General features: G+C 36.3%; 1 protein-coding gene across 1 annotated transcript; it reads right to left on the bottom strand.

The window, feature by feature from the left end:
- Window positions 1–4917: 4917 nt before the first annotated feature.
- tmem176l.3b (transmembrane protein 176l.3b) lies at window positions 4918–11470 on the bottom strand. Its single transcript, XM_067448529.1, has 7 exons — window positions 11307–11470; window positions 7639–7821; window positions 6875–6988; window positions 6595–6651; window positions 6367–6498; window positions 5515–5622; window positions 4918–5398 (listed from the first exon to the last, which is right to left on the bottom strand). The coding sequence occupies exons 2-7, from the start codon at window positions 7810–7812 to the stop codon at window positions 5333–5335; spliced, it is 651 nt and encodes a 216-aa protein (XP_067304630.1). The 5' UTR covers window positions 7813–7821; window positions 11307–11470; the 3' UTR covers window positions 4918–5332.
- Window positions 11471–12682: the final 1212 nt, after the last annotated feature.

The following is a 12682-nucleotide window of genomic DNA, read 5'->3' as shown; positions in this document are numbered from 1 at the left end:
AGACTGTGTCTTGAATCCCGATCAGAGCAGGTTGAGCAGGACCCATTACACAAATAGCCTACATATCAACGTATTCTACTAACCCTAACAGTCCACTGATATTCTAATGAGGGGTATTTGACAAAGTTAGTTATAGTTAGTAGAATGTCGAAAGTAGACCATCGAAATAAAGTGTAACTCCAAAAATATTCCTGTGCCATGAACAACAAGGCATTGGGGAATATGCACCAGCTCATCTGGCACAGTAGCATCCCGGTAATTAACACATTATTTTACAATATTAGCTAATACTAGAACATGAATGGATGCATATTAATGCACGCGTATTGTAAAGTGTTACCATTATAATTAAATTAATTTATTACATATAATAGTTAAATGGGCCATTTATTCATGGCCACTCGCTGAAAAGCTCTGTACTCAATAGACTTAGTTATCTCAAAGCAACAGTCATAATTCTCAGAACATAAATAGCTACTTATCTGAATACCTCCCTATTCCAAAGGCTTGTAGTTTTCTTATAGTCAGCTTTGGGGATGATGCTGGTTTTGTTGCAAAACTTTCACAGCCATAAGCTGTGAACCGCTGAATATAAGTGAGAAATCAGCATGTTTTAGCCAGACTCGTGTGATACGTGGAAGTGCACTGTTTCGTTCGGTCTTTGAGATTCACAGTGCACAGCATGTTTCCCCTTCTCATGTTCCTCCATGAGGATTTGGTTCTGCTCCAGCTCTCTAAGAGCAAATCACTCAGCATCAATAGAGTTAGCATTGCTGAATGCTATTTTTAAAGATGATACAGGAGACTAATATGCAATTAATGTGCAACATATTGTCATTAAAAGTCATTTGACTTACATTTGCATATGCACAGAAATAAAATGGCATGCTACTAGCAATTTGAGAAAAGACACTGCTTTTACCCAAAAAGGAAATGTATTCACCATTTATTTAGAGAATCAATTGCAGCTCGTCTCCATAAAAAGCTTCAAAAAAGGTCAAAAACACCATTGAAGTACCAAAATAGAGGTCTGCATGTTTTGTGCACAATATGAACCCATCTGAAGCCATGTAGCTTTGTATGAGGAAATTTTGTTATTCACTGAAAATGTTCCCCCTGCTCTCGAATGGCATTCTTCATTCTGCATGTTTCAATGCTCAATTGTAACACGTGAAAGAACATGGCACTGGGCTTCAATGATGTCAAACCTGGCTCGCTCTGGTTTTCAATGCTTCGGAAACAGGACGATTTTTAGCTTAATAAATGTGGATGTGCTTTAAAAGACTTGGGCTATATGGATTTATTTTATAAACTTTTCTGGTAATATCAGATGTGATTATCTAACGATTCTTGTATGTAAAAGAGAAAATATCTTTATTTTATTTTTTTGCAAGGAAAAAATGGAGAGTGAGTGAGTAATCATTTTTGGGGTAACTATATTTCACATAAGGAACAAATCTTTTCTTTTTATAATCCTTCAATGGTACTGAAAGGATCAGCCCATAAAAAAGTCCTGAAGGATGAAGATCATTCAGAGCACAGAGACACAGGAGTGGCTGCCTGCGTCTCATTCGCATTCCAGTGTAATTGCCACATCTTACCTGTGTGAAAACTTCTATTGTAGTTTTGTTAGACATGTAGTTAAAATGTAAAATACTGATACTCTACTCATAACTAAATCAACTAACCAAAACCTTAGTTAAACATAGTCATAATTCTGGCAGCATTTACATATAGCAGGCTTTACTATTGTTCGGGGGGTAACACTTTACAAAAATGCGAGTTCTATACTGACAATTTTTTTGCATGGTAATTTGGTAACACTTTACAATACGGGTGCACTAATATGCATTAATTCATGCTTAACTAATGCACAGATAATCATGAGTTAATGTATTACTAATGGTGAATTAACCCATTTATTAATGATTACTGCATCAGCAACTAATGAAGATTCTACATGATTGATAGATTAAGTAATCGTTACATTGTTATTAGTTTAATTTGTCATAATGTATTAATTCCTTAATAACATATTATATTAATTAATAATTTAAATTAATGTGTTAATTGCCACAGCAGGTCAAAGCCATGCATTTCAAATTCCATACACCATATGTATTTTCATACAACCTAACATGGCAGATAATCTCACAGAATGCACCAAAACCATTGAAACACCACTGAAGGTCAAATTAGGTTAAATACGGTATCGCACAGATGCATTAGTACAGTATCAGCAGCATATACAGAAGGTTTTTGCTTGTATATTGTTAGTAAAGTTTGTATTTTCTCATTCTCATTCTGTCTGTCTGTCTGAGTAAGAGACTCAACATAATAATCACACAATACAGGAGACAGGGGACATTGAGTTCCAGTTTTGTGAAGGCATCCATTCATCTTAATTCTATATGGTTGAAACATACAGACTGAAAACCTCTAATTGAATTTTGTTTCTCCAAAAAGACTGTGCTCTTTTAATTCTGCAGCATGTGAGGGAAGATGATAACAGTCGCTTTTATGAAAATAAATAATGGCTCCGCCACAATAGCCCAGAAGTGCAAGACTGTTTGTTATTAGGCAAACCACAGCAGTGAAATACCCTAAAATATATACAAATAAATAAATACATACATAAAACTACATTTAACATTTTATATTAAATACATTTTAAATTTAAAATAAATCTGTAAAATTATCCCTTGATGTGAACGTTAAAAGGTTCTATAAGTGCCTGACAGAACACTCTAAGGTTCTAAATAGAACATTTACTTCTATAATAGGAGTATTACAGATTAGATAAAGCAGAATATAATCCATATCATGAAATGAGCTGTTAAAGGTTTTGGGGGAGCCAGTATCTCTTTTGCCTCACTTGAAGAAAGTAGCATGGAGAAAACCAATTCACTAGATATAATTTAGTTTCATTTAGACATTCAATTTAAATCTGAGCATGACATTGTCAGGCAGTGTCCACCATTCTTAGTAGCTCACCGTTGAGTTCTGGCATAGAACTCACACCGTTTCAAATCATGGCATGTGAATGCGAGGGGGTGAAATACAGTCAAAATACATAAATCATATTAGTGAGAGAAGGCATATTGTGAAAGTTGCACATCGGTGCCTGCGTCAGTGCCTCAACATTACACATGCAGTATTTGATTATTACTGATCAGTGTTTAAAACTTAATTGCCAAAAGTATTGGGACGCCCCATCCAATTATTGAATTCAGGTTTTCTAATCCCGTCTGTGGCCACAGGTGTATAAAATCAAACACCTGGGCATGCAGATGCTCAAACATTTGTGAAAGAATGGGTCGCTCAGGAGCTCAGTGAATTCAAGCTAAAATTATTATTCTATAATAATAATTTTCTCATTACTAAATATTCCACGGTCAACTCTTAGTGGTATTATAACAAAGTCGATGCAATTGTGAACAACAGCAACCACGACGTGTTAAGGCCATGTGAAATCACAGAGCGGGGTCAGCGCATGCTGAGGCACGCAGTGCGTAGAAGTCACCAACTTTCTGCAGTCAATAACTACAGACCTGCAAACTTTGTGTGGCCTTCAGATAAGCTCAAGAGCAGTGTGTAGGAATGGGTTTCCATGGCCGTGCAGCTCATCCAAGCCTTGCATCACCAAGTGCAATGCCAAGTGTCGGATGCAGCGGTGTAAAGCACGCCACCACTGAACTCTAGAGCAGCTCTAGAGACATGTCCTCTGGAGTGACCAATCACGCTTCTCTGTCTGGCAATCCTATAGACGAGTCTGGGTTATGCGGTTGCAGAACGGTACTTACATGCCTGCATTGTGCCAAGTGTAATGTTTGGTGTGGGGTTGTTTTTCAGGGGTTGTGCTTGGCTTCTTAGTTTCATTGAAAGGAACTCTTAAGGCTTCAGAATACCAAGATGTTTTGGACAATTTAATGCTCCCATATTTCTGGGAACAGTTTGGGGATGGACCCTTCCTGTTTCAACATGACTGCACACCAGTGCACAAAACAAGATCCATAAAGACATGGAGGAGTGAGTTTGTTGTGGAGGAACTAGACTGGCCTGAGCAGAGTCCTGACCTCAACCCGACTGAACACCTTTGGGATGAATTAGAGTGGAGACTGTGAGCCAGACCTTCTCATCCAACATCAGTGCCTGACCTCACAAATGTGTTTCTAGAAGAATGGTCAAAACTCTCATAAACACACTCCTAAACCTTGTGGGAATCCTTCCCAGAAGAGTTGAAGCTGTTATAGCTGCAAAGGGTGGGCCAACTCAATATTAAACCCTACAGATTAAGAATGAGAGGTTATTAAATTTTATGTGCAAGTAAAGGCATGCTTCCCAAAACTTTTGGCAATATAGTGTACCGGTATGTTAATATGGACATTTATAATATTATAGCATTGTTAATAGTATAGGATAAATGGTGTCCTTAAATGGAAAAATGTCTAAATATCACGGTAATGTAACATTTATTTAATAAAAACAAAAAACAAACAAAAAAACCCTTCCTTATCATTTTAGATGTTCACCACTCTTTTACCAATTGATTTGTCCAGTTTGTGATAGGGACATCAATATACAGAGGCCAAAACAAATAATAAATTACTTTCTTTAAAGTTGGTTTTTCAGATAAATAGGCTGTCCAAAAGTGTACATAACAGTAATATATCATTGTTAAAGCTGCTGCCTAAAAATGCTCGATTATTATTTTAATCTTGTCACAATACATTTTACATTTATAACTTTATTAAAGTATGATGATATCAAATTTTGTTATGCTTTGTATTAAATTGAAAATATTAAAACCCATGATATTTTTCTCAAACATGCTTTGGCGTTAGCACAAACGTGTTCATTCAAAATCCTTTGGGAATGAGTGAAACTCTCAGTGCAGAATAAATAGGCCTGCTCAATAATGGAGTTTATTTGCTCAGTCTTTGTTTCAGAAAGTGTGTAAATGCCACTAGTAAACATGTTCCACATCATTGGTTTGTTTTATTGCCATTTATGCCAGCCGATATGACTGTTGTTTGTTCAAACTGGTTTGTTCGAACCATGCAACCCAGAATGTTCCAGGTCTGGTGCTGAAAAGACATTCGAAAGAAGCTTTGCCCAAGGTCAGTTATGAGACATGAAGACAAAGATTTTAACTAAACATAACTTTATAAATGCATCAAAATTCCAAGTTTTATTTTATAGTCATTGATTTCAAAAAGCAGCTCCAAGGTCTGTTGCAAAATGCAATTTTTGCTATTCTACATAAGAGAAGATTTTACATGCATAAAAACACTAGTTCAGTAAAGAATGTGTATATGCAATTTTGCTTTTTCTAACATACATGACTGACAGTGTCGTCTTCTTTGAGTGGCTTGTAAATGTGAAGGCCCTCCACAGACTGCAACAAAACAAAACAAAAAATGAATACACTGATCATCTTTCTGTATTCACCATGATCACCAGAGTTTGTTTGTTTTCATTGTATTGATAATAATAATTCGCCTTTGCACTCACATCCGTTTCAAAGAATTCTTTCAAAGTCAAGACAGAGAAACTGAGGGTCACACAGAGCTGAAGGGCTGAAAAGATCATCATAGTGACATCCACTCCTTCACGGATCATCTAAAGATAGGAAAGATCAGTCACTGTGCTGAAGCCAACGCAACATGGAAATCTGGGAGATATTTCATGTGTATTAAGTGATAGTGTATCTCTCTTTATCTAGGCTAATGTGAGATGTATAAACCTGAAATGAGAGAAAAAATAATCAACAAAAAGTTAAACATAATAATAATAATTTATTTAATAACTTTTTTTTGCTTCCCCTCCCCCACATTAATATTCATGTTTATTTTTTCTACTGTTAAAATCTAGCACTATCAGTAATAATAAAATACTAAAAATTAATTAAAAAATTTAAATATATCAGTAATATATATATAGATAATCACGGCATCCGTTAGTGGGTGGAATATATTAGGCAGCAAGTGAACATTTTGCCCTCAAATTGATGTGTTTGAATAAGGAAAAATGGGCAAGTGTAAGGATTTCAGCGAGTTTGACAAGGGCAACATTTTTTGGTCTGCAGTGGTCAGTATCTATCAAAAGTGCTCCAAGGAAGGAACAGTGGTGAACCGGCGGCAAGGTCATGGGTGGCCAAGGCTCATTGATGCACGTGAGGAGCGAAGGCTGGCCTGTGTGGTCCGATCAAACAGACGAGCTACTGGAGCTCAAATTGCTCAAGAAGTTATTGCTGTTCTGATAGAAAGGTGTCAGAATACACAGTGCATCGCAGTTTGTTGCGTATGGGGTATGACTTGGAATAAAACCAATTATAACCTTTTAAATAAAATTAAGTATAATTACCTTATCATAGTTCATGTACTCATAGTGCAGAACTTCAGTACTGTGAAAGCTCATCAAGTCCCATGAATACAGTGCTAGGCCTATCATAGCCAGAACAGCACTGACTTTATTCAGCACCACAGCGATGAGACCCTGTAATACACAAATCACAGTGCGATGACATCCTTAACAAACCTCTGCGAATAAGAGACGTCTGAATGTAAAATACTGTGACTGTTGACGACCTACCAGAAAATAGCTGGGAAACTGAGCTGCAACAATAGACACGATTCCAACGACAAGGAACTAAAACAAAAAGCAAAGAAATGCTTTAAATTTTCCCATCAAACGTTCAGACAAGATGAATTACATCATAGCAAATCAGCTAACTTCCCATCATCCTGAAAATAATCAAAATGTGAACTTCATGTCAACAACACCCTAAATGAATCCTGATTAACTTTGTGAATGGACTCTAATTTTTCAATTCAGAAACACAATAATAATAAGAATGAGGCATAATTCTTACCACACCACCAAACCAAAATGGTGCATCAGACATCATAATGTAATCGTGTATCCCAAAGCTTAAAAATAACATCCCAGTCATGATATTGAGGATTCCGACTATAATCTGCACAATCTGTGGAATAAGAGAACAATTGTGATTTTTGCTTTACATTGTTCAATAATCACATTTTATCCTCCTCATAGCAATCTCTCATAGGCTAGTTCTTTCTCCAAATCCATCATTTATATATTTTATTAAAATTATCATTGAAGTTAAGCAAGTATGGAATTTTACTCAAAAGTGAAAACACCATTTGCATTTACAATAAGTAGAAAAACATATTTTTTTACATATATAATATTAAGTCCACAAAGTGTGTTTTACAATTTAATTACTTGCACGTAAGTGTTGAAATATAAAATATATGTTTGTCATTTTTAAAATAGTCACATTGTTCCAAAAATAACAGACTTGTGCAGAAACATGCACCCGGCTGCTAAGAGGTGCATGACAAATGAAAACAATGATTGTTCTAAAACTGGCTCAAAATATCAGTTGTGTTTCTTTCTTGAGGTTCTTTCCGTCCCTCCATTGACAGCTATGCATCTACAACTTTGACGCTCCAAAAAGTTCATAAACAAATTGTAAAACAAATCCATATGGATTGAGCGGTTTAGTCCACATTTTCTAAAGAGACTCTATTGCTTTATATGATGAAATCTAGCCTAAAGTCATGCAGTGTGTTTCAGCCTTTAGTTGTAATGTCTGTTTCAGAGTCTTACCCCAAGCGCCGTAAAGATGCCCATCCTCTTTGCTTTCACATGCTGTGATACGGCACACACTGGACTGTAACACAAAGTGCCCAGGATCTGACACAGTATCGGCCATTTGCTGTTGGGGTTTGAGGCAAAGGTGATCACTCTCACTCCTTCACCCTGAGACACTGTCACAGACATTCTGCAAATCTGAGTAGATAGAAAAGAGAGAGTTTAACCTTCTGCCAGGTGATAACGGCCAGTCCTGTTATATGTTTTATTACTGATTAAAATCTTAAGGACAACCAGATTATTACCATTTTAATGGGATAAATCTACCATTACAGGCAAGGACACACATTTGATTTTAACATTGGTGGATACCCTAGTGGATGTTAACACCCTAGTGAAAAAAGTGAATGGTATAAATATTATAATTAAGCCATATTTGAATTTGTTTTTTATTGCACAATGCACATTTCTTAAAATAATGGCTAAAATTTGTATTAATATCAATATTAGTAAGAATAGTATGATCACTGTATAAACTCTGTATACAATTTTAGATTTAAAGTGTACCTAAAGTATTCTCACAATAGTTCCATTTGAGGAGTGTTACGATCACTAGCTGGAGTGCTCTTGAGAGCCACCAGGAGGCACTCCATTAGAGACTATTTTCATTCCCTAATTCCCTAATCCCTCCATCTCCCATAAACCATAGTCCTTTTGATTTTTCTTTGGAAATCAGGGTGCCAGAGACTGTAGGAAGAGAAGACAGGCACACTATCCACTTTGCTTGAGGGCCAGTGTAAAGTTTCCATAGTCAGTGATGGTTTGGGGTGCCATGTCATCTGCTGGTGTTGGTCCACTGTTTTTTCTAAAGTCCAAGGTCATGTAGGTCTATGTGGTTTACAGGGACTCTCCATAGGCATAATGGATTTCATACTGTACAAACCGTATTTTCTATCTCCTTACACTGCCCCTGGCCCTAAACCTATCCTTTACAGGAAACATTTTTACTTTCTCAAAAAAACATAATTTACCACATTTATAGTGTAATACCAGTGTAATACCCATGTAGTTTTACAAATGTGTGTCCTCATAAACCACATAAACAGGCTCACACACACACACACACACGCACGCACGCACGCACGCACGCACGCACACACACACACACACACACACACACACACACTAGAGCGGATCTTTCAGTTTGGTAAAGCCAGTTTCCTCTAACTCTGTTTATCATCATAATCTTCTCCATATTGTTTTGAAATGCAGCATTCTGTGCAGAATTAAAATGGGTCGATATGTTTGTTGTCTGCGCCGACTCGCGCATATGATCCGCGCTGCGCTCTCGTGAGTCGTGTCTGCCGTTGGTGTGTGTGCGCTGCTGCGGTGCGTGAAAACAGACTTCATTCGCCTCAAATGAAAGCATATTTACACTGAATCATTTCCTATCACATATAATAATAATAGATTTATGCGCTATGTGCCTTTCAACATGTAGAAAATAGTAAATGTGTGTTAACAACTGACTGATTTCAGCTGCCGCTTCAGCAGTGTAGGGGGCGGGCTTTAGATTCTAGAGAGCATTTTGATTGGACAGAAGATTTGCCGAGAAGGTGAAGTCTCCGATGATGTCACCAAAATCTGTAATTCGTTTTAAAGGAAATGAGAGACTGTAAATTTTGAATGCTTATATCTCCTAAATGCAAATGTTGTCATTGTTTTTGGAACATACCAGCTTATTCATAATTTTAAGGCTAACACAGACATACTAAAAGCTAAACAACTTTTTAATTTATTTCAGTAAGCCTTTAAATTACCCTAGAAACCTAGACACACCCTAGCGGCAGCATATTTAATCTTCCCGTGAGTGTCGTCTAGCAACTCTCAATACCCTTCTGAGCTGTAAACGCCAAACTCTTGCCGGGCCAATCACATCATGTATAGAGTCGGTGGGCGGGGCCATAATGATGACGGCCGAGTTGCGTTTGCATGCTTCTAGTAAACACAGAAACTGGCGAAGGGCGGTCTTTCGAATCAACTCTGTCCGCGACTCTGGAAGATTTGAGTTAAGCTTTTCTCTGAGAAAAGAACAAAGAACGGCGCTGAAGTCATTCTTAAAAAGGGAAGATGTGTTCAGAGTTTTGCCGACCGGATACGGCGAATGTTTAATCTATCAACAACAACAAGCTCTGCTTCACCTTCGTTGCTCTGGTTGGTGTAGCGCTATCCTATCGCGTGCAGAGGGAGTTTGAAAGACAACCGTTTATCCCGCCCCTCGGATTGAGCCCTGTCTATGGTGAGTTTCCCGACCAAACATCTTGATGTGGGTCTGGCTTGTCAGGCTACCTTTAAGTCTCCGTGACCGAGTTTTCCCCAGTTTGTCTATTAGTTATAGGCCATCATTCACCTGTGCCTCGTTTATCACCTTGTTATTCTTATTTGCATTGAGAACTTAAGCCCTTAGTGTTTGTCGGTTCTCATCTATACCCTATTCAGATGGTAATTGTTTCTCGTGGGGTCGTAAGGTATTTTCATTATTTACAGGGGCAGGTCTGTGATTTTATTGCCGTCCAAATCCAGAATGTCAGTGTTTTTCTCCCACCAGCTGTGTAAAAATCCCTGGCCGAATTACCTACTGTTTTTTGACAAACACCAAGGTCGTGTGGTAATTTAATTGCCGTCCGAATCCACATCTCTGAGTTTTCAAAAAGAGATTGCTTCAAAATGTACTGTTTATATCCTTTCTGACCACAGCGGAGCACCGTACACTTTTATTACTGAAATGCTGAAAAGTATTTACAAGAATAATCTTTCATCACCGCTCAAAAGAGAAAGAGAACAAAAACACTTAAACATTTGAAATGAGCCGTCATTAACATTATATAGCCTAGGTTAAATTTGCAGCATTTTAACTTCCACATTTTTAAAATCACATCTATCTTTAAACAGAGGTTTAAAAAGTAATAATAATGTTACTCAAGTGAAAGTAGGCCTACAAGTACTGAATGAAAATTTTACAGTATCTACACAATTTGCTGTAGATATGTGCGAGAGATCACTTAAGTACAGTAATCAAGTAAAATTACTCAAGTAGGCTACTTTACACCCCTGGATTTTATAATGTATATTTAAATCTCTCTCTCTCTCTCTCTCTCTCTCTCTCTCTACATATATATATATATATATATATATATATATATATATATATATATATATATATATATATATATATATATATATATATATATATATATATATATATATATAGTTTTTTTTTGTGTTGTTTTTTTACACATCTCCGGATCATAATATAATACTTAGGCTATGCATATATACAAACAAGTAATTAGCCTATTATATTATGGTCTGGAGAAGAAATACTTTACAATAAGGTCTCATTTGTTAATTCCTTAACTAACAATAACACTTTGCAAACCTTTGTTAAAAATGTTCATATTATTTCACAATGCATTTAACAAATATTAACAGATTAAAATGTTCTTTTAGGGAGAACAAAGTGTGAACATTCTACCTGCAATTTGTTTGCTGAAATTGGATGACCAAGATCTTATTACAACTTTTAACCTGATTTCACCATGACACAATTATTTCTCTTTCTCTACATTTACAATAGCATGTAAGTTTTACAGATCATTTGAAAAAGACAGAGTTAAACTCACCTTGTACGTGATTCAACAGTTTCACTCTCGTTGTCTCTGACAAATACAGAACTGTTTTTTTTCCTTTATAGACAGTGACACCGTTTTTGATTTCCCAAAAACTGAAAGAGGAATGTTGTTTGTCCAAACACACTAGCAGCCTGCAATCTTGCGAGAGAAGAAGGAAGTTAAGAGAATGAAAGTAAATGACTGTATGGGCTTTGTTCGAAATTTCCCCATAGACTCACTCACTATTCCTTATAACGCTACTAATATAGTCCACTTGACGGGGTGAATGAAAGTGAGTGCATGAATTCAGACACTGAGTGCACCAGAAAGGCTGCTGCTTTTGCATAGTTTATGCTTGTTGTTAAATAATCATTTGAAACTTAGCAAACTGGCATCTCCAGCAGGAATGAAAAGATTTATCTTTGTCTGGAAACTCTGTCATGGAAACTATAAACCTTAATTAAATAATTTAATAATCTTTAATTTTAATAAAATTTATACCTTAATGATATTATGCCAGGCGCTAGTTAATGATAACCAGAGACAGACCATGACGGAGCCCAGAAAGTGACAAACCATGGTGGAGCCAACAGGTCAAAGGGGTGATGGGGAAGACCGTAGAGAACCCATATACAGGTGATAAAGTTCATTATTTTCCATAATGTAATGATAAAAATTAAACTTTCATATATTTTAGATTCATTGCACACCAACTGAAATATTTCAGGTCTTTTATTGTTTTAATACTGATGATTTTGGCATACAGCTCATGAAAACCCAAAATTCAAAATCTCCAAAAATTAGCATATTTCATCCGACCAATAAAAGAAGTGTTTTTAATACAAAAAAAGTCAACCTTCAAATAATTATGTTCAGTTATGCACTCAATACTTGGTCGGGAATGCTTTTGCAGAAATGACTGCTTCAATGCGGCGTGGCATGGAGGTGATCAGCCTGTGGCACTGCTGAGGTGTTCTGGAGGCCCAGGATGCTTCGATAGCGGCCTTAAGCTCATCCAGAGTTTTGGGTCTTGCGTCTCTCAACTTTCTCTTCACAATATCCCACAGATTCTCTATGGGGTTCAGGTCAGGAGAGTTGGCAGCCCTTACGCAACAAAAATATATTTCTCAATATATTAGTTGACAATATATTTCTCAATATATTAGTTGACAATATATTTCATGTGTCTCCATATATTGTGAATTTTACATGGTAATATATCATATGATATATTATATAATAATATATTATATATGCAAGTTATATATTGCAATATATGGGAAAATACTGCAATTATTGCCGTTTTCATATATTGAATAAATACATATCATTATACTATTCAATATATTGCTATGTATATTGAAATATATCCTACAATATATGAAATT

The sequence above is a fragment of the Pseudorasbora parva genome, chromosome 1 (assembly GCF_024679245.1).
Source record: "Pseudorasbora parva isolate DD20220531a chromosome 1, ASM2467924v1, whole genome shotgun sequence".
Lineage (NCBI taxonomy): Eukaryota > Metazoa > Chordata > Actinopteri > Cypriniformes > Gobionidae > Pseudorasbora > Pseudorasbora parva.
This window is presented reverse-complemented; position numbering and strand designations above follow the sequence as displayed.

What these genes read in the sequence shown, in the direction of transcription:
- tmem176l.3b (XM_067448529.1), bottom strand. Translation starts at nt 7,812, where the DNA reads ATGTCTGTGACAGTGTCTCAGGGTGAAGGAGTGAGAGTGATCACCTTT. An exon ending in AGTACATGAACTATGATAAG is followed by an intron (nt 5,623 to 6,366) that starts GTAATTATACTT and finishes TCCTATCTTTAG; the next exon opens with ATGATCCGTGAAGGAGTGGA. An exon ending in AAGAATTCTTTGAAACGGAT is followed by an intron (nt 5,399 to 5,514) that starts GTGAGTGCAAAG and finishes GTTTTGTTGCAG; the next exon opens with TCTGTGGAGGGCCTTCACAT.